Below are 22,628 nucleotides of genomic sequence, written 5' to 3'. Positions count from 1 at the left end.
GGAACTGTAGGACAATTGATATGAAAATGTCTGTCTACTGCTCTCTCCTGGAAATGAGTTTTGCATCTGCACAACTATGCATGAACAAGAAATCTTTTGGTTGCTATTAAATTGGAGAAAGAACCATGAGTTTTAGACTCTGAGCTGAATTAAACTATGTAGAAGCGAAGGGGAGAAAGTTTTAAAGGAAGATGGCAGCCAACTTCTTTTGTTATTTAATGTTTTATTTTTTCAAGAACAGTTAACATTTACTAGGCACCTATTGGCCTCAGTCACTTGCATCTAAAGAGCAAAGCTAAGTTACCCCCAGCCCGTGTCCTTTTGAATGGTTAGCCTTAACTTCTTAGCTCTGTTAACCACTATTCTACCATTAGCTTCAAGTTCACTTTTAATCATCTAAATCCGTAATTGTCTACTGCTCCCTGCCACACGAACAAAAAAGTTTCAGGGGTGAATAAGGCGAGCAGTTTACATTTTCTGTGGATATTTCAAGTAATTGGCCCCAAAGTGAAATTATTGAGTTTATCATGTTCTAAGGGCATTAAACATGAAAGGAAATGGGCACGTAGAAAGGCTTGGTATCCAAGAACATGTGAATATGTGAAAATCCTATAACTTTACTTCCACTGGCCTAATATCCTGAGTCACTAGATGGTCAGAGAGATAGAGTACAAAAGGAACAGACTGATGTACATTTATACTAAAAAGCAAAAACAAAGTTTGTACAAGATGAATAGCAAATGAAATTGCTTCTATCAAAATAAAACCTCACACGGGTCATTTTTGTACATACGTGGACACACACCCACACACGCACAGACACACAAGCAAGAATGCGTATTTTTGTCAGATAGGTCCTCGGAAATAGACATTCTTAGCAAATATGGATGACAGATCAATTGTAATTTATTTTCTTTTAACACTGTATCATCATAAAGAAAACTGGTATAAATGAAAAAATCTATTTCAAATATCTACATCTAAAATTTTAGGCAGTGAAAAAGCACTTTGTTGACAAGGAGTGTGGAATGATGGATGTTAATTGTCAGAAACTGCTGAATGCCTTGTTTAGTTGCCACAAACAAATTCACATATCAGAACGAACAATACTGCTAAATATTCCTTTTTTTCCCCATTTTTTTTTCCCTGTTAAAACTTTACTGGGAGGAAGAAAAAAGAAAAACTGGAAATCCATACATCTTTCAAAAGTTTGAAATCGAAGCAATATTTAGAACCATTGATGAGGAGTCGCCGAGGCATTGGTGTAATATACACAATGCTCTTGTCTTCTTTAATCTGTAATGTACATTGAATACTTTACAACAATGCATTAACAAAAGGCAAGAAACGTCTTGCTGTACAGAGGAACCCCAATGCAACTTGAAGCCTAGAATCACAACGGATGAAGAGAGTAAACAAAGCGTGACAAGCCGTCCCTCTAAAGTGTGTGAACTATGTCACCGCCTCTGTGCTTATAACCTTCGTGCCCCGTCACCCCGACCGCCTCCCGTGCCGCCTTCGGCCACATCCCGTGGAAAGCACTTCTTAAGACTCTACAGCCCGAACTAGACAGGTGTAGCCCGATGTCAGATTGAGGATCACTTTCTATTGACTTTCAAGTGAACGTTCATGGAGCTTTCTAAAATAGCTCCTAACTGTTTCCTTCCTGGGTATCCCAGCCTTCCTATGGAACAGGCTTTAACAAACGAAATTTGCAGGGAAAAAAAATAGCAATGTCTGTGGTCTGCATGCACATGCACGGTCCCCGGGGTGCCCGCCTCACACCCAGGAGTCGGGGGAGGCCGGGTAGTGGCTCGTTTCATAGTTCAGTTCGCTGTAGGGTCGGGCGGCCGAGTAGAAGTCGACGTAGTTTCCGGTGGACTTGAGCCCCAGGTGCATGGTGTACTCGCTGGCGGGAGGGCGGTGGTGGACCTGGTCCTCGAAGAAGGACTCGTCGTAGTTTCTCGTGGAATTCGGAAACGGCTGGTAGGTCTCGTAGTCTTTTCTGCTGGGCTCCTGTGGGGCTGGCTGTGCTGAAACCTGCCCAGGAAAGGAGAACCATCTGGGTTAGCGCGTTTGCCCTCGACCCGCCCTTGACCCCCACCGCCGATGCCCTTGACCCTCCCTCAAAGTCAAGGCTCTGAGTGTCCTCCATGTGCTCAGTCACCAGGACTGCCCTTCCCTGACTGACTTTCTGTTTCAGAGTTGGCTCCTGAGTCCACGTGCTGTCATTCCAAATAACCTTTTTGTAAAATTACTATTCTGGTAAAGTACACATAACATATCAAGTCACCATGTTCATCATGTTGTGTATAACTTGGTGGCATTAAATACTTAAGTTGCCTGGGTCACTGTCAATACCAAACGTTTTCAGAACTTTTTCATCACTGCAAACAAAATCTTATATCCATTCAGCATAGATCCCCATCTCCCCTTTTCTTAGCTCATGGCAATCACCATTCTATTGATATTTTCATCTCTGTGAATTTGACTAGTCTACATACCTCATATAATTGGAATAATACAGTAGTTGTCCTTCTGTGTTGGGCTTCTTTCACTTAACCTCCTCAAAGTTACAGGTTAATATAATGTCCTCAAGGTTAACCAATGTTGCAGCAAGTGACAGAACTTCCTTGCTCTTTAAGACTCATTAATATTGTATGGAGAGTCTGTGTTTGTTTACATATTCATCCATAGATGACAATCATGATTTCTACTTTTTGAATAATGCTGCTATGGACATGGAAGCACTAGGATTTGTCTGGCTCCCTGCTTTCAATTTCTGGCAGGGTAATGTAAAAGAGTTGGACACAACTTGATGACTATATAATATCAATAGCAAAAAATGTACCAAGAAGTAGGATTATTGGATCTGATGCAATTCTATGTTTAATTTTTTGAGACCAGCCCAAACTTCTAAGACAGCTGAGTCATTTTACCAGCTGTTGTTATTGTTCAGTGACTAAGTCAGTTGTGTCGGACTCTTTGCAACTGGACTGCAGCACACCAAGCTTCCCAGTCCATCACCAACTCCCGGAGCTTGCTCAAACTCATGTCCATTGAGTCAGTGATGCCATCCAACCATTTCATCCTCTGTCGCCTCCTTCTCCTGCCATCAATGTTTCCCAGCATCAGGGTCTTCCCCAGTGAGTTGGCTCTTCGCATCAGGTGGCCAAAGTATTGGAGCTTCAGCTTCAGCATTGGTCCTTTCAAAGAATATTCAGGGTTGATTTCCTTTAGGGTTGACTGTTTTGATCTCTTTGCTGCCCCTGGGTCTCTCTTAACCTTTTCTAAATTAAAGATGTATACACTAGATTCCACAGAACACAAATAGTTTCTGTTCATTTTCCCTGCATTTTCCTCCATCACACCTCAGTGCTTCATCCCAGATGAAGAGAAAGTGAAGATGTACAAGGTCTCAGGGTCACTTGGGCATCTTCCTGCCAGCTCGGAGGGCTGTGGCCAACACCTCTCTGGAGGATGGAGGCTTTTTGCTAATCAGGCCATCCCATCACACCTGCCCAAGTGATGTACCATAGCCTTGGAAGGAATCCATTCAAAATAGTCTACACCAGCAGTCCCCAACTTTGTGGCACCAGGGACCCATTTCATGGAAGACAATTTTTCCACAGACAGATGTGGCGCAGAGGATGGTTTCAGGATGATTCAAATGCTTTAGATTTATTGTGCACTTTTTTCTATTATTATTACATCAGTTCCACCTCAGATCATCAGGCATGAGATCCCCAGTCTACACTCTGAAGGATCAAAATGTTTCCTAACTTGGTTCATTTAAGAATTGATGTGATGAACACACACAATGGAGTATTACTCAGCTATTAAAAAGAATACATCTGAATCAGTTCTAATGAGGTGGATGAAACTGGAGCCTATTATACAGAGTGAAGTAAGCCAGAAAGAAAAACACCAATACAGTATACTAATGCATATATATGGAATTTAGAAAGATGGTAACGATAACCCTATATGCGAGACAGCAAAAGAGACACAGATGTACAGAACAGTCTTTTGGACTCTGTGGGAGAGGGAGAGGGTGGGATGATTTGGGAGAACGGCATTGAAACATGTATAGTATGATATAAGAAACGAATTGCAAATCCAGGTTCGTTGCAGGGTACAGGATGGTTGGGGCTGGTGCACTGGGATGACCCAGAGGGATGGTACAGAGAGGGAGGAGGGAGGGGGGTTCAGGATGGGGAACACATGTATACCCGTGGTGGATTCATGTTGATGTATTGTAGTTAGCCTCCAATTAAAATTAAAAAAAAAAAAAAAGAATTGATGTGACGGAAATCCAAACAATATTGTAAAGCAATTTTTCTTCAATTAAAAATAAATTTAAAACATTGATGGGGCTTGAGAATAACACGGGATTATGAAGCCTTTGGTCGGGGGGAGCAGGGGTCTTCAGAACTGACCAATGTTCTCCAGCCTCCCTCAGTGCTCCCTATTTCCACTCTTGTCCTCTGCAGGTTGTTGTCTGATCAAGGGGGCTTCGAGGGGCTAAAGCGATCACAGGAGCCTTTGAGCGCAGAGAAGTCTAGAATTAGTTCTCTCCCTTCCCCTTGGCTTTAAGGACAGTAAAACAAAGAGTGTTCATAGGCTAGTAATTAGCACTTAGATGTGGGGCCTGGCTTCCTACGCCTCTGGGGTCCTTTCCTAAGCTCCAACAGTGAGGACACCCTCAAGGCATGGGACAAGGACCATACTCAGGGCTGCTGCATAAGAGCATCCACAAAACCCACAGGGAATGATGTGTGTGTGTGGGGGGGGCGCGGGGGGAAGGTCTGGTGGGAATGATGGAAGCTGCCTGAAGAACACTTTGATCACTTTGGAGTGCCTGGTAATTCCCTGCTAATTTAACTAAGGCTCAGCATGGAAACATCCTCTAGACATTGGTCTTCGTTAATAGATAATGATTTGTAATTAGTATGTTGTGTGTGAATGAATGCTTCTAATGACCTGCCCATAATTCTTCTCTTAAGTAAGCAAAACTCCCTCTTTCATATGTAATTGATTTACACAAGCGAGTCACAGAACTGCTCTTCAGAGAAGTGAACTTCATCACAGCTGCCATGCAGGAGGGTTCACACTTCCAGTTCATGGTGGCTGAAAGAATGAGGTTCCTGTCCATCTGTGACAGTCCACAGAGCTCAGATGTGTGTCAGCCTAAGAGCCTGGGCACGAAGGGGGACTTCAGAATCTGCAATTAAACGTTGCTGAGGCCAGCTGCTCCTGATCATGGGATAGGCTAAGGTGCCCTTGGCTGGTCTTTGAAAAACTGGTACCACGTGGAACTTCTCCACTCTGACCCAGTGCTGCTATCCAAGTGTGGACCACGCACAGGGTTAGATTAGGGAGGTTTGGAAAAATTACATGGGGAGAGAACTAAGACTTACTGTTTCTTCTTCAGTAGGCACTATATTAACCATTAAACAACTTTTTCTTTATTTAATCTTGTATATATATATATATGTACGTACTATTAGAGATACATATTGCATGTTTATGTCTGTCTATATCCATCCTTCTATTTATCCGTGTGTGTGTGTGAGTGTCTCTGTGTGTGTGTGTGTGTGTGTGTGAAGTCGCTTCAGTTGTGTTTGATTCTTTGTGACCCTGTGGACTGCAGCCTCCCAGGCAAGAATACTGGAGTGGGTTGCCATGCCTTCCTCCAGGGGATCTTCCCATCCCAGGGACGAACTCAAGCCTCCTGGGTCTCCTGCACTGCAAGTGGTTCTTTACCACTAGCAGCACCTGGGAAGCCCATGTGCCCACCTATCAGCCACCTCTTCATCTGTCTAATCCACCTCCTTCTCTCCCTCAACCCTTCTCCCTCTCAGTCTCTCCCCTTCTTCCTCCCTCCTTCATTTTCTCCTTTCCTTTCTTCCTCCATTTCCTTTTTTCTCTTTCCCTTTCTCTCCCTTCTTTCCATCCATCCTTTCATCCAATCCCCACTTTATAGGTGAAGAAACTGAAGGTCAGAGAAACTAAGGAACGTGCGCAGGATGCCACGGCTCGGGGTGGCGTAGGGCTGGGATTTGAATGCACGCCTGGCTGATTCCACCGTCCACATCCTCTCCGAGAGAGGGGTACAGTCTTGGTTGAGCTGAGGTGGGCCCCCCTCAGGGTGCTAGCCTCACTGAGTTGACTCCAGACCCTGTCATAAGAAGGAAGGCTGGTAGAAAAAGGAGACCAAGAAGCGATCTGACTTTTCTGTGCTGGTCTTAGTGGCTGGGGAGGCACTGCCAACGTTTGGGGGGTCTTCTAGGAAAGCTCCGTACGAGGCTTGTGGCCCTTCTCCTTGTGGCTGCTTCTTTCATTTTTCCTTTTCACATGTTTCAGATTTCTTTTTGTTGCTGTGTTCCTTCTGGACGGTGGACCTTTCTGGCTGGAGTGAAAGCCCATTTTAGCCTCTTATCTTGGGGAGTTACCTTCTTCAGTTCATCTGTATTGGTCATAACAGCCCATGTCAACCCCTTCTCGAGCTGAGTTCTGCCGTTCTGAGAGCTTGTGTGAACGAATCACCTAGGATGGCTGATGGCAACTGCGGCTGAAGGGATCAAATCTGCTCACTGGCCCAGTGGTACGGCCATCGGTTGATGAGATGCATCGACTGTGGAGGTATGTTGGTTGTATTTGACCATTCGGGTGGTGCCAACTGTTCAAAAACAGCACATTTCCCTCCCATGTCTCCTTTTATCTGCTTACTGTGATCAAGCAGGCAGCTTGCAGGTGTATCCTTCCGGTACAACTTTCCTGACACAGAGCAAGAGTGTGGCTGCAGAAGCCAGAAGAAGCCAGCTCTGACAATGATGGCTAGTGGCCAAGAGCTATAAAGACCGTCAGTCCTTCTGTGAAGACCACCACGGGACAGGACGAGTGGGAAGTTATCGTTCAATAAAGGAGCAGAGGAGGTGCCCTCCTGCTTTCACAATTCCCACAGAACCACAGAGACAATGAGTCGTCAAGGAATATTTGCTGAATAAAACACACACACACACAAACACAGATAGATTGTCTACCAGCCAAGGCTCCTCAAATTTGAACATCCACACAAAACACTTAGACACCTAGCTAAAATGCAACTCTGATGCATAAGACCCTGAATGTGTGAGGGTTATGGGACCGGAGAGGTGTCTCTTCTGTGTTCCCAACAAGCTCCCAGGTGACGCTGATGCTGCTGGTTCTCCCACGCACCTGAGCAGCAAGGCATGACACAACGCCTTTCATTCAGTTGCTCACATTCAACTTGATGTGTCTATTTCACTGGTAACTGTCATGTACAAGGAATGCTTTCTTCTAAATGAGAACTGGCTGGGTTACAGGAGTGCCTTAATCCACGCCTAGTAATTAGACAATCTGTCTAGTAACCAGCATCTTACACTTTTACATTTGGGCCTTTCTTTCAGGTTTTGCATCACAGTAGGAAAATCTGCTTTCTACTACCAGATAATGCATGGAGTTGTAGTGAAATAAAGATTGCTTTTAAATTCGAGGCTGTTCTGTTGACTGCCACCACCCATGTGGGTATGGTGTCACACACAAGGGGAGAGCAGTGGGGGACATTATTTTCTTTTTTTTGTTTTCAGTCATATCTGATTCTTTGTGATCTCATGGACTATAGCCTGCAAGGCTGTTCTGTCCATGGAATTTTCCAGGCAAGAATATTGCAGTGGGTTGTGATTTCCTCCTCCAGGGGATCTTCCTGACCCAGGGATCAAACCCATGTCTCCGGCATCTCCTGCACTGGCAGGCAGACTCTTTACCACTGTGCCACCTGGCAAGCCCTTTTATGCATGTTAAATAGAAGCTAACTTCTCTTTTACAATTCCAAGCTATTTCACAGGAGATGAAGGGAGAGATGAACGCCAGCGTGCTGCGTCTCCTTTACCTGGTTATGTTTGATGTCTTCAGCGGGCGCACCATATGAATTCCTATACAAAGTTGAAATGCCAGTAGTTTGAGCTGAAAGGGAAACAAAAGTATTAGCAAAGAATGCAAGACTTCAAAGGAGGAATGATGGTTATCGAGGCCAGGATTTGCCCTGACCATGCTTGGGTGTCACATGGACCATTCCAAATGGAAGAAGTTCTTTCGCCCTGAACACCTCATTTTACATACCGCTATTAAGAAAGAAGAGTTATGCACTAATATAAAATCCCCACAGCCTGTCAGCCTCTTGCAATACCATTCAGCTTGGAGACGGGGCCAGGGCAGGTGCAGCAAACAGATGGTCTTCTTGCCAGTGCTGCGGTCTTTTTTTCTTTTTTTTCCTGGTGAACACCAGCAGATAATAAAAGCCTGTCACCTGCACTGAAGCGTGCAGGACTCTGGATCGGCCGCTTAGCTTTTAGCTGGAGAATGACAAGAATGAAATTTCTAATTTGAGCTCACAGAAGGGTCTGATCATTGCTGAGATAGTTCATTTCTCAGCGGTCTGATGGACAGGCAGGAAGTCCCGCCCGCCTTGGCCTCACACATCTGTGGCACTGGAGTCCTGTTCCACACAGAGACGGAAGCCCCGCATCCTGGCTTGTGACCAGCCTGTGGTCTAGACAAAAGGCAGGAAAGATCTCCTCCAGCTGCCGGCAGCTTCCAGAGACCCGGGCAAGGTGCCCACCTGGCTGCTTCCTCACCTGGGGCCCTTGAGACGCCTGCCACAGGCCCTGAGGAAGGGCCCAGGGCAAGATGCCCTGTTATAGCTGCTAAAAGGTCCCAGTTTAAGAAAGCTCTGGAAAACATTGCCTGTCAAGCATCAGCAGGCTACAAAACACTCTTGTTGTGTTTTGTCACTAAGTTGTGCCCAATTATTTCGTGACCCCATGGCCTCTATAGGCTGCTCTGTCCATGAAAATTTCCAGGCAATACTAGACACAGGGTCAAGGAGGAGCTGAAACCTGAATACCTGTATTCCTGTCCATGAACAAAATTTCATGGACATTTCCGCCTCCAGGGGAACGCTGTCATTTCCTCCTCCAGGGGATCTTCTCGACCCAGACATGGAACCCACCTCTCCTGCATTGGCAGGTGGCTCCTTTATCTCTGAGGCACCAGGGAAGCCCATAAAACATTTCAGATATCAAGAAAAATGTACCTTTTGCTTCTAGTATCTATGGGATCATGAAATAGGATGTCTCATCATCTCCTTTCTCAAGGACACCAGTCACTCTAGACACTAGGTCAGCATAATCTATCACTCTGCCCATGATTATTACTAAAAGCACATAATAGCTGTGCAATAAAATTCTTCTTGGGAAATTCTGCTTAGAATGTGGGAGGTGACAGCCCATTTCCCACTTTAAAACCACTCTGAGAAACTCTGGTTGAATGCCCATCACTCCTGTCTTTGCATTACCATGGAAACCACCATCCCTTGCCTGGACCACTGCTATAGCATCCTCCTCAACAGCCCAGCTTCCACTCTGCCTAATCTGCTCCTCCATCCACTCTGGTCCCAGCAGCTAAGCCATCATCTTGTTAGACAGATTGGACTATGTCACTGCAATGCCCTGCTCTCTGTGATTATGGTAAAAGCTGAACTCCCATTACCGTCTCTGAAGCTCTGTGTGATCTGGACCCCATCTGACTTTCTGTAGCATTTCCCATTCTTCTTCCCTGGTTCAGGGGGCTACCCTGGCCCTCCTTCCTGGCCTGAGCATCCAAGTTTATTTTGCATCCGAGATGTTAGTCTTCTTGAGCGTTCTCCTGGAACTCACATCCCCCAGTCTCTGGACTACCTCTCTTTATTGGTATTCAGGTTTCAGCTCAAAGGACTCCTCCTTGACCTTGTTAGTTAAAGGAACCTCACCCACTTGACACTTTCTGTCTTATGACCCCATTTATTTTCTCCATTACACCCAACACTGTTTGCTATTACCTTGTTAACAAGCTTGTCCCATTGTTTACCTTGTATATTACTTCCCTTTACCTAGGAGATAAGAAGTTCCTTGAGGACAGAGCTCCGTCTGTCCTGCCACTTTTGTAGGTTTCCCCAGCCTCTGGGACAGTGCCTGGGCTCAGGGCATGCTCACAGAGTGCGTGCTTTATTTGCTGAGTGAATGAATGAATGAATGAGTAAACCTTAGAAAAATCTGCCTTTGGAGCTATCATCTGCTGATGGAAAATGTCATTTCAAGGACAAGGTGAAATTTTTTTTCCAGTTACTCAGAATAAAATGCATTTTGGCGGGGGCGGGGGCAGAATGTGCATTTTTATAGCCTCGGTCTCCCTCCCTGTTATGGCTTCACTGGAAGTTCCTCTCTCCTGCTTTTTGGCCCACTTCACCTGTTTAAAGGAGACTGTGTAGTTGAGATTGAACTGGTGGCCTCTCTGGACACGTGAAGCACATGTCCCTCCCAGGTGCTCTGCCCTTCATGCATCTGAGCAAAGAGTAGACTGATAGGAAAATGCCTTTCTTTTTTTGTAGAGGCCCCAATTTTGCTCAGTTGGTAAAGAAGCTGCCTGCAATGCAGAAGACCTGGGTTCGATTCCTGGGTCGGGAAGATCCCCTGGAGAAGGAAATGGCAACCCACTCCAGTATTCTTGCCAGGAGAATCCCCATGGTCAGAGGAGCCTGACAGGCTACAGTCCATGGGGTCACAAGAGTGACTTAGCGACTAAATCACCACCACCACCAACTTCCAACTGAATCAACACACTGAAGATTAGAATGGCTTTAAAGACATGACAGAGACAGAGACATTGACAAAATGGGATCGACCATTGGATGCTAAGGTATTTGGGGAGCCCAGGTGGGAGGGCAAAATCTGCAGGTGAATTCTGAAGTCAGGCTGTGCAGCTGCTGGGATCACACAGCCCTTCTCCGATGTATGCTTTTGAACATGTGATGCTCCCAGGGAATCATGACCATGAAAAATAGCTATAACAGTTCTGCATGCCTGAGTGAACAGCTGACTCTGGCTTTCCAAGGGCCCTTCAGTGGCAGATAAACAGGAGAGAAATGAGATGCCCCCTAAGCCAGAAAATGAATACAGAGGTTGTGGCGGGGGAGCCTGGAATAAAAACCCAGATGGATCTGCATTTCTGAGAGCTCAGGAGAGGGGATGATAAGGCAAGAAACTGCTTTTCACTTTAAAGCTTTTACATGCTGCATTTTGAGGGTGAAGCTTCCCATGGTTTTCCCATAGCAAGTGGGGGAATGGTCTAAGATGTTTTCTGATGCCTGAGAAATAAGGAGGATGGCAGCTTTTCAGATATTTTTTCAATGCACTTAACTTTGAATGCCCCCTAGATTTATTGGGGAAGAAGAAAAAGTACTGTGTTGGATATGTAAGTTCTAAGAAACCTGATCTGCAAGTAAACACTGAAATGATGGGTATTTCCTAAAGGGAAGCTGAGCAGAGGTTGGCAATTCATCATTTGCCTTCCTACATGGAATGCTGATGCCTGCCCAGCTTGGCTGGGGATTTGTTCATACCAACATGTGAAAGTGAAAGTCACTCAGCTGTGCTGACACCAGGGACTGTAGCCTCTCAGGCTCCTCTCTCTACGGAACTCTCCAGGAAAGGATACTGGAGTGGGTAGCCTTTCCCTTCTCCAGGGGATCTTCCCAACCCAGGGATTGAACCCAGGTCCTCCCACATTGCAGAAGGATTCTTTACCATCTGAGCCACAAGGGAAGCCCAAGAATACTGGAGTGGGTAGCCTATTCCTTCTCCAGGGGATTTTCCCAACCCAGGAATTGAACCGGGGTCTCCTGCATTGGAAGTGGATTCTTTACCAGCTGAGCTGCCAGGGAAGCCCATAAAAGAGGGCAAACACACCCTCCAATCTCACCACCACCACCATGATCGCCAATACCCTTACTCCCAATACCCCCACCTCCTCCATCACCAGCACCACGCCCGTCATCATCCACGCCCCATCCATCCATCATCAACGCCACAGTGATAACAACTAACTTTTATGCAGGACTTGTTGGCTTAAAGGGAACCTTCTTGTATAAATATATTATTCAATGATGATCTCATGTACTTCTAGGCCTGCTGCAAGACTGATAGTAGAGTGTTGAACTGTGTTTTTAAGTATAGAGAAAAGTGTTTAAGCCTCTAAATAAGTTTGAAAAATGACATCTATCTCAACACTGGAGTTTTCAAGGTTCTTGCCATTTTCTGGGAAAATTAAACATCTAGAAATATGTTAGATTTTATTTCTTATTCTCTGATGTCTGCAGGGAATGATCATGTACCACTGGAACTATTTCAACGAAAACACACCCACACTGAAAAACCTTTTGAAGGATTCTACTGGGTGAGAGAGTTAAAGAGAAAAGGTCAACTTAAATAACAATAAAGCAGTTGATTTCACAATTATTCTCATAATTATAGTCTCAATTTTTCATCCCTGCCTGATGGTGATGTGGCTACCTGGGGCAATAATAATCAAAAAAGAAGGCTCAGGTGAATTTTACTCCACTGCTCTGGAGTAATCAGTACAGTCTCGGCTGCTCAGCATTCGGATTCATAAGCTCCTTTGTTTATGATCATCTACCACAGGGGGCAACACTTATGGGGATAAACGAACCAGGGAATGAGAATCAAAAGGTACGGCCTACACTGGACTTCCCTTGTGGCCCCATGGGTAAGACTCCATCCTTCCACTGCAAGGGGCAGAGGTTTGATCTCTAGGGGGAAAGGTAAGACCTCACATGCCATGGCCAAAAAAAAGATACGTCCTCTGCAGTGCGTTCAGTTCCCCCGTTCGGGAGATGTTTCAGGCGTGAGGGTGAGGTGTTCCCTGGTGGTGTACACGGAGGCAGGGCACTGAGCTGAGGATGGGGACCACGAGCATCTGTTTATGATGCTTTTCGTTTGGCAGCCGGGTAGAGTTGCTATGGAAAAACACTGCCTCTGGGGTAAATACAGTTCCCATTAGAAAAATTCATCTTAGACGCCCTGGATCCAGAAGACAAGTTAATAAATCATCCAATTTGTCTGTTCTGCTTCCCTGCAGCTCTACACCTAAATAATATCAAGGAATCGCAGCTCAAACTCTTAGGAGTCTTCGGATAAGGGGGCTCACTGTCTGTTTAGGACTGCACCCTGGTACCCCAGTTTTATGAATGCCCTAATCTGGCCTGTTCTGTTGAAGTCCTTATGGTCTATTTTCAGGAGGGGCCCATCTCCACATCTGCTTGGCAAAGTGTGTGGGATCCTGGGTTAGAAGAGATCCCGATGGTTCTGGCAGCTCTGCTTTCAAGGCATATCCCCACCCCCTACCCCTGCCACACACACACACACACACACACACACACACACACACACACAAAACACATGCACACACATCAATATGGCAAGTCCTGCTCCCAGAGGAGGGGCAAACCCAGGGTGGGAGGTAGGTGTGTGGGGAGGCAATGAACGTGGACATGGAGCCCGAGCCAGTGAAACTGTACAGAAGGGAGGAGGGCTGAGGTCAAGGCTGGTCCCTAGGCAGGCTGGCCCGGGTGGGCTCTGCAGAGTCCCAGCTGATGAGCCAATGGGTGTGACTGGGGGAGTGAAGGATGAAGGGCATCACAGATCAGAAGGGAAACAGGTCAGCGGCTCTCACGAGCCTTCTTGGGAGTTCTCCATGTTAAGAGGTTGGTTTCATGTCAAGAGGGGAAAATGTCTCAGCCGCAGTTCTGGGGGTTTCCCCAAGCTCCTCTTCTGTTGCTTCTCTCCCATCCCTTCCCCTCCCATCTCCCCGCCCCTCCTTACCCCAACCCCCTCTCTTCCCCACTCCTAATGGGCAAAGCTTGACCACCATCTTGGGTTATGCCAATTGGGAAGAGCTCTATGGTGACCTCCTTCTCTAATTTGAGACAATATCATGAGCTGGACAACGGAGAAGGAAACGGTCACCCCCTCCAGTATTCCTGCCTGGGAAATCCCATGGACAGAGGAGCCTGGTGGTTATACAGACCATGGGGTTGCAAAAGAGTCAGACATGACTTAGTGACTAGACAACAAACAACAGCGCGATTTGGGAAAGTGAGAAGGAAAGGCACAGGGAAAGAAAGACCGAGGATTCTCCCAGCTCCTCCAGGAACAAGATGCTCCGCGTTTATACCCCCAGGTCCATCTCACTGCCAGTCCCTGGGAATCTTGGCTGTCGAGCTCCCAAGTCCTGCCGAGCTGCTGAGCTGAAGTCTGATGTCCCCACTCTCTGCCCTGCCCCGAGTCCCATCACCAGCTCCTCAGAGCAAACTCACACAGTTGGGCTCACCTGTCATGGTGTCTTTCCTGGAAGTGTGTTCTCCTTTAGTTCCGTGGTAAGTGGCGTTGCTGCCGGTGGACTCATAGTCTGTTTTCCTTTCTTTGAGGCTGATCATTTCCCGAGGTGAAGCTGGGGCACTTGCTACAGAAAGAAATTGAAAGGGTCACTTTCTGCGTGTCATCCCACAGCACGTACAGCTTCTCACACAAACACGTGAAGTCATAAGGGCACCAGGCTCAGCACAGGTCAGTATGTGTACACGGACCTGTCGACTGATTTTTATTTTTGTTCTTTTGACTCTTCTCTTTCCCCCTCCCCTTATCCTATATCACGCAGTGCTTTCTAGTTAAGGGGCCATGCGACTTGGAGGCAGGGAACTAAATACTATATCCTGGGAGCATCTTCCCAAGAGAGACACCCTCATGGGGCTGTGACCTGCTCAAGGCGTATGGGACAGTTTTAAGAATGAGATCCGTCTTGATTTCTTTTTCTTTCTTTTCTTTCCCTTTCTCCCCTTTCCTTTCTTCTTCCTTCCTTTTAAAAAATTAGATGTGTTTCAGAAGAGTGATGACTGGTATTGAAGAATCTCTGATTAAATCAGATGAGTTTTGCTTAAATTCTGAGTCATGCAGACATGGCTGTAAAGGAAGGCAGAGGTTATTTGTGGGGCCAGTGTAGTCCCACCTCCAAGATCCTCTCCATCAACCTGCAGAGGTGGCTGGGGGCACGGTATGAGGAGGGCGCCCGTCTTCTGATGAGTGTCCTTGCTCCATTTCAAATGCCCTCAACAATCTTGCACACACACTTTGCACCCTTGATATTATCTGCCTGTCAGACCTGGAAACTGAGCCCTGTCAACCCTTTGGGTCTTCATTTCTAAAATGATAGGTTGTAATTAGACCTCCCTGGGTTTAACAAACCGGTCCCAGAACAGAGGAAAAGATTTACTTGGACTAAAGGAAACAAACAAAAAGAAGTTTTGTTTTTTAAAAAGACTAGATGGAGTGGGAGCAACTAAGCAATGTGGAGAAGTGGAGGTTAAGTGAATGTGCCGGTGCTAAGGCAGCCATTGTGTGCGCATCTTACAAGCTGACCTCAGATTGGTCTCCATGCTCCTCAGTGAGGCCACTCGCATCCCAAGCTTAGTCAATTGCATCTCACTAGAGTGCAGGCATGGAGTCAGCCCCATCTTTCATGCCTGAGGGCAGCACTTCATAAACTTGTTTAACCTTGAGACTCACCTGAGGGGACCCTAAAACCAGATCCCTGAAATTTTGAATCTGAATTTTCAGTATATGGGCCTAGGAATCCATATTTAGTAAGTACACTTGGTGATTATTAAGGCTAGGGAATCTCTGGGGAGCTCTGACTTTTAGGATAAATCTCTCTTCCTCTCATTGGTGTAAGACCCTCCCCAGTCAAGCCTCAGTTTAGCCTCCTGTCCTGGTTCTACATCCTTTGCAGGGTCCCCCAGGTCCAGCCCACTGGGCCTGCTTGTTCCTTGAGTCACTTGATTGCTTTCATTGAACTTAGTATCTTCTGTGGACAAAGGCCCGTGCCAGACATTGGGGACAGAAACATGAGTCATGGCCCACTTTCTAAACTTGAGGAGCTCTTTGTCAGGTCAGGAAATAAAGCCAGAATAAATAAGAGGGAGAGGCTCAGTGGATGTCTCAGCCCGGAAATGGGAAGTTAACAAAAGGGGCCTTTACCCATCCTTTCCTGAAAGGCCCCCTACTCACCTCTCAGACCTGCCAAGTAAAATCGAGGCTCACTGCTCAGCTCTTGAAACCCTTAGAGGTTTCTAATCCTGGCTACCCATCAGAATTAATTACCTGAAATACTCAAAAATACATGGATGCTACACCTGGCTCCTCTCCCCCAGTGAGTTGGACCAGAATCTCTGGGTGTAAATCCAATGGGAAACCAGGGAAGAAACTTGCAACTATTCCACATATCTTAACCGGACTCTGGGTCCAGTTTCTGCACATCCTCAGCACCCAGGCTACTGTGTCTTGCTCACCCCTTCCATCTCTGCCCTCTCTCCTCTCTTCTCTCTCCATCTTCCTCTCCTGGGAGAGTCCCTTCCTGCCCTTGCTCCTCTGTTCCCAGGTCTACTGCATAAAGATTGGCCTTTTATGAGTCACTGCCAACAATCATGAAGGGACAATATTTTGGAGCCTCTTGAACAAAGCTTTAAAATGAGAATCTAATATTGCACAGATTGTGGGCTTTATGAAACTATGTCAAGTGTGTAATTATCTCCTGAGACCTCACACACAGTGGTCCAAGTCTCCAGTAATCCAGGATGATGCTCCTGGAGAAATCAAATCACGCCCATGAGTGTTTATTGGGTGCCTTTGATATGCTGTGCCAGGGAACTACCAGGCGGGACGCTAGCTGCATCTCTGGGATGCTGGCATCCTGAAAGGCAGTGCTTTTCTTCCTGGGCACCTTCCAGTTTATTATATGATTCCATCTTCCTAACATGGACTGGTTCTTCATAATTAGAGCTCTTAGAAAGATACCATCCTTGAGCTTCCCAGACTCACTGCTCTTTATCTTTTTGTTGTTGTTCAGTTGCTCAGTCGTGTTTGACTCTTTGTGACCCCATGGACTGCATGCAGCATGGTAGGCCTCACTGTCCATCACTATCTCCCTGAGTGTGCTCAAACTCATGTCCATCAAGTCAGTGATGCCATCCCACCATCTCATCCTGTCATCCCCTTCTCCTCCTGCCCTCAATCTTTCCCAGCATCAGGGTCTTTTCGGATGAGTTAGCTCTTTGCATCAGGTAGCCAAAGGACTGGAGCTTCAGCTTCAGCATCAGTCCTTCCAGTGAATATTCAGGGTTGATTTCCTGAATTAGGATTGACTGGTTTGATTTCCTTATCTTTTTAAGAATTATGAAAATACGATGTGTAACGAGGCCACCTCCATGCTCCTGAGGCAAGTGGCACTTTCTCGAATTACACGAGGTTTTCTAATTCTTGTTCAGTGTGAAGCTAAATGTTACAAGCAATAACACAGCACTAAAAATAAAAGCTTTCAAGGGGCTGGGAGAAGGTAATTTATTTCAATCAAATAGTCCCCATTCATTTCTGATTTCCCCCACTGCTCTGATAGTAAAACATGATGTAAAGGTTCATGATAACTGTGCTCAAGGGCAGAGGGGACACCCTGCTGAGGGCACTCTGTACTGTGTCCTTTGAGATGTGGTTCCAGAAAATACAGTTCTTTGGCAGGAGGAGGGCAGTGAAGGGCAAGGAAAACCTTTTGTTACATAAAGGCTTATATACCTGCATGCGTGAGTACAATTATTCATTGCACGCTAGAATAAACCAACAATAAAATCTATGCCACTCATATACTAAGCAATATGTTCGTATTTTTCCTTCAATGAGTTCTTTAATCTTTGGCATTACATAAAGTGACTGAAAGGGGGTTTAAAAATAAGGTGTCTTTACAAGTAGACAAGAAAAGCTAGTTCCCAAGTTAAGCAACAAAAATGAGACAAAGGCAGGGGCAATACAGAAGTAGGGGGTTAGAAGGTATAAATTATTTTGTATAAAATGAGCTAGAAGGATATATTGTATGATGCAGGGAATATAGCTAATATTGTACAATAACATAAATGGAGCATAATGTTTAAAAATTGTGAATCACTATATTGTACACCTGTAACTTATATAGTGTTGTATACCAATTATATTTCAATAAAAATTTTTGTAAAAGAATGAAACAAAATTAGAAAAAATGAAATTGAATGTTTTAAAAGTCACGGTTGGTTACAATGTGAGTATGCAAATAACTTATCTTCTGGTTTACAGGTAATAATAAAAAGCAAATCAGGTCTAGAACAGTAATGAAAGCTGCAACGATAGCTCTCCAATGCATGTCATTCTCAAGGAGGGAAGAGCACACCCTCTTTCTCCTACTTTGTATCCCAATTACAATCAGTAAAATGCAAATTAAACTATCTGAAGTTGGAAAAATATCTATGGAAAAGCCTGACTTACAAACACTTGCTGGTTCTATTTATTCTTATTTCTGGCATGCAGGTCCAGGATGTGTATTTCATGCCTATGACACCTCTTAGAGATTTGTAGAGCTCTATCAGAAAGATGTCTGTTCTGAGTCTGTGGATATAGAACACAGTGTCACCCCTGCTATAGAAAGAAAACAGGTGCATTGGACATTTCCAGCAAACGTCCCAGTCGGGATGGCCCTCCAGTCTGTGGGGTCAGCTAAGGGACTTGGATCCAAGGGAAGCAGATAGCTGGCCCTGGGACCCTCTTACCTGAGCGGTTGTTGGGGGACACGCGCACGGGGGAGATGGAGGGCGTGCGGGACGAGGAGTAGGGTCTTTGCCGATCCCTCTCGATGGTTGAAGATGAGGCTACGAAGTGATACTGTGACCATCCGTCCTGCAACAGACAACACAGCACGTGCCCATCACGTGGGGAAGGCATGGTGATTCCTCACCTCCTGACACTGGGCGTTCAGAGCATTCGAATTTGCGAAACATTTCTCCAGTCTGTCAGGGCGGATCTCAGAAGTCTGCTTCTCCATCACCCAGGTTAACAGAGAAGACTGTTCACTGAGACCCACCTCCTGCTCCCTCCAGACAGCCTGATGCTGGGAGGGCCAACCCTGAGTGCCTGGCTTTCCTTTCCAGGTGTGGAATAAGTGATCCCTTTGCAACTCTGCTTTGGCCTGAAGATTGTATTTAAATGAAAATAGGATGCTCAGAGGCGCTTCCCAGGTGGTGTGAGTGGTAAGAACCCACCTGCCAATGCAGGAGACGTAAGAGACACGGGTTTGATCCCTGATTTGGGAAGATCCCCTGGAGGAGGGCATGGTAACCCACTCCAGCATTCTTGCCTGGAGAACCCCATGGACTGGGGAGCTTGGCGGGCTACGGTCCATAGGGTTGCAAAGAGTTGGACACAACTGAAGCGACTTAGCACGCATGCCTATAGGGGATGCTCAGAATGACCCTGAAACCATGTTTTGCCTACCTGGCTCCAGCTCTGTCTGGCCCTCTTTTCAGCTTTAAAGTTTTCCAAAGGCTTTACTTTTCTGTTCTTGGGACCAGTCCGTTAGTGACCAGACTGCCAAGGACCATTGACCCTTCTGGTTTATCTCCCTTACAGTGTTTTGAGCCTCTTTTCTGCCACAAATGCCCACATTCCCAGCAGCTCAAGGCCTTCAGCATGACTGGGGCTCAGCAGTCACACCTAGGTTGCCGTGTTCTCTGCATTGCCCCAGGAATTATTAGAACAGATTAAAAATCTGCTTAGTCACTCAGTCGTTTCTGACTCTTTGCGACCCCATGGACTGCCAGGCTCCTCTGTCCACAGAATTTTCCAGGCAAGAAAACTGGAGTGGGTTGCCATTTCTTTCTCCTATCAATTAATTCTCCATTCACCTTCAAACATTTGGTTACTATAGGAAAAGCATATATACCATTTTTCATTATGAAAACTAAATAAGTACATCATGGATCATTTTGTATTTAGAAAGCACAAAGAAGAAAATAAAAATAACCAACAGTTCCACTCTCTCCTCTTCCCCTGAGAACTCCTGTTAAGATGTTACAGTATTTCTTTTTTCTTTCATTTTTTATCCTTTTAAATTCAAGTTCAGTTTTATCAAAGCAAGATGTTAAACAGTACTGGCATTAACGAGGAAAAACAGATACCTGCCCCACTCTTAACTCCTGCTTCACAGACACAACCATTTTCAACTCTTTTGGATTTTTTTTCCTGACTTTTCTCAGAGACTCAATTCTCTATAAGGAATCATTGCAAACATAGTCAGATGAAAGTTAACCAAGAATAGAATTTATACTCATTTCAATATTTGTGTCTTTCTTTATGTAATTCTCCTTATTACTCTATTTGACTGGTAGGATAGAGCCAAAATTAGAAGCATGCTATTTTAAAAGCTTTTACTCCAGGACAAGATTTTCTCAACAGTCTCATGGGTTGGATACTATTATTATCTCCATTTTACAGAGGAAGAATCTGAGCTTTAGAGAGTTAATGGGCCACCTAAAGTCAAACAGTAAACAAGTGGAAACTCATGGTAATACTACATTGTGACATACTGAAAACATAAAACCTCTAATTTGAAAAGATACCTGCACCTCGGGTTCACAGCAGCACTGTTTACAAAGCCAAGACATGGAAGCAATCTCAATGTCCATCGACAGGTGAATGGATAAAGAAGATGTGGTAATTATATACAATGATGCAATGGAGTACTGCTCAGCCATAAAAAGGGATGAAGAAATGTGATTTTTTAGCAACCTCGATGGACCTAGAGAATCTCATATTAAGTGAAGTCAGACAGAGAAAGACCAGTATCACACGGTATCACCTATGTGTGGAAACTAAAAGACTGATACAAATAAACTCATCTGAAAAAGAGGAAAACTTGTGGTTGGTCAAGTACTCCGGTTGGCCAAGTCAACAAGGCAGCAGGGACCTGGCTGAGGGCAAGAAGCCAGACACTGAAGACACAGGCTGGGGTTTCCAAGCCAAGAGAGGAGCAGAGACGAAGGTCCTGGGGTAGGAAAGGTCTGGGCTGCTGTGAGGGGAAGAGAAAGTCTCTGTGAGGGAAGGGGAGTGAGCAGGAGGCAATCAGGAAATAGGATGCCTTATGGGTGTCAGGGCAGTATGGGGAGAGTCAAGCAGCAACAGGGAGATAAGATAAGGAGCTTTTCCACTAGAGTCAAGGAGAGATGAACCTGGCCTGACTGGGGGCTAGTGGCGAGCGAGGGGCTGGTCTGGCATCAATGGTGGGAGGATCTGCTGATGCCTGGGCTACTGGGTGTGTGTGTGTGTGTGTGTGTGTGTGTGTGTGTGTGTGTGTGTTAGTCGCTCAGTCGTGTCTGACTCTTTGCAAACCCATGGACTGTAGCCCACCAGGCTTCTCTAACCATGGGGTTCTTCAGGCAAGAATACTGGAGTGGGTTGCCATTTTCTTCTCCAGGGGATCTTCCCAACCCAGAGATCGAATCTGGGTCTTCTGCATTGCAGGTGGGTGTGGAAGAGATAAACCTGATCTTGATGCTGCTGGTGTGAACAACGGGGGCTGGAGATGTGAATCACTGAGACAGGGGCCAGTGGAAAGGGAGTGGCTTTAGGAGATGAGATCAACAGTGCCATCTGGAATGTGCTGAGTTCGAGATGCCTGCGGGACATGACAGAAAAGAGAATAAAGCAGGAGTGGAAAACTGGAATTCCAGGAGTGAGGTCAGACCTGAGGCAAAATTTTGGAGTTTTGTATATAGATACATAAAATTAAGAGAGAAGATGGAAGCGTTGCCTGTGAGTGCAAAGAGAGCAAAACCGAGGGCACAGGGCTGGGACGCTGCAATGTTGAGTTGGCACAGAGAGCACGGAAAACAATTCGCAGGGCGCTGGGAAGGGCCAGGATGAGCTGGGAGCGGAACTAGAAGGCTGTGATGTCAGGCAAGATCAGGAAACGAGGATCAAAACGGACCACTGCGCTTGGGAAGATGGAAGTCAGCATGACCGAAACAAAAGAACTTTCTTTGGTCTAGCTGGTAAATCTCAACTCAGGCGGGCTCAAAAGATAGTGAGAATTGATGAAAGAGAAATGGTGGGTACAGACAGCCTTTGGCAAAGGCTGACTATTACAGGGAGCAGAGAAATGGGGCCTGAAGAGCTAGAGCAGCTCAGAGATCCTTTGATATACCCCCTGGAGGAGACTGCAGTGTTTCACGTGCTGATGGGAATGTCTCGACACAGAGGAGTAAAAACCTGGGATGCAGAAGGGAAACAATTCTTAAGAAAAGGGGAGGAGTCTTGTTTTCTGACATTCCCTGAAGGGGCCGGGTGGGGATGAGAAGCGAGGTCATCTGCTGAGAGTCAGGAACAGTTGGAGTTTAGAGGATGGAAGAGGAGATGGGAAGGTAGGGAAGAGGAAGGAAGAGAGGAAGAAGAGACATGTGAGATGGTTCCCAAGGTAAGCAGGGAGCAGGCTGACCATCGCCAGGTGGTCCAGTGGCCGGAAGCTGAGATGGAACTTGAGGCTGGTGGCAGTGAATTCATGGGTATGGGGTGACTCGCCCATACCCATGCCACACCCAGGGTGGCATGTTTTCTCTCCAGCCACATTCGGCCGCCCGAGAGCAGGTGTGAGGAGATGGAATTGGATGGGGGTGGTCAGAAGACTGACCTGTAAGGAGACAGGGACAAAGAGATGCAAAGAGCAGGTCACGGAAGCTCTTGGAATCTAAGCTGGGTGGAGTGGAAAGTGGAGATTGGGTAAGGAGATGGCGAATGCACACTAATCAGTGGAGTGAGGATCTGCAGAGGGTCGGGGCACTTCACAAGTACTGCGGGTTTCCTTGATGG

At 46.0% G+C, this 22,628-nt stretch overlaps 1 protein-coding gene across 1 annotated transcript in view; it reads right to left on the bottom strand.

Annotated features, from left to right (window-relative positions):
- Positions 1-206: 206 nt before the first annotated feature.
- CTNND2 (catenin delta 2) overlaps positions 207-22,628 on the bottom strand; it is a 1,126,037-nt gene continuing 1,103,615 nt past the window's right edge. The window contains exons 20-23 of the mRNA XM_069556073.1: positions 18,539-18,665; positions 14,248-14,379; positions 7,916-7,989; positions 207-2,040 (exon numbers count right to left, since the gene is read on the bottom strand). Of these exons, the coding sequence (XP_069412174.1) occupies positions 1,780-2,040; positions 7,916-7,989; positions 14,248-14,379; positions 18,539-18,665 (594 nt within the window). The 3' untranslated portion in view covers positions 207-1,779. The remainder of the gene's footprint in view (positions 2,041-7,915; positions 7,990-14,247; positions 14,380-18,538; positions 18,666-22,628) is intronic.

Source organism: Ovis canadensis, chromosome 16, assembly GCF_042477335.2.
Source record: "Ovis canadensis isolate MfBH-ARS-UI-01 breed Bighorn chromosome 16, ARS-UI_OviCan_v2, whole genome shotgun sequence".
Classification (NCBI taxonomy): Eukaryota; Metazoa; Chordata; class Mammalia; order Artiodactyla; family Bovidae; genus Ovis; species Ovis canadensis.
The sequence above is the reverse complement of the archived record's forward strand: the minus strand, read 5'-3'. Positions and strand labels throughout refer to the sequence as shown.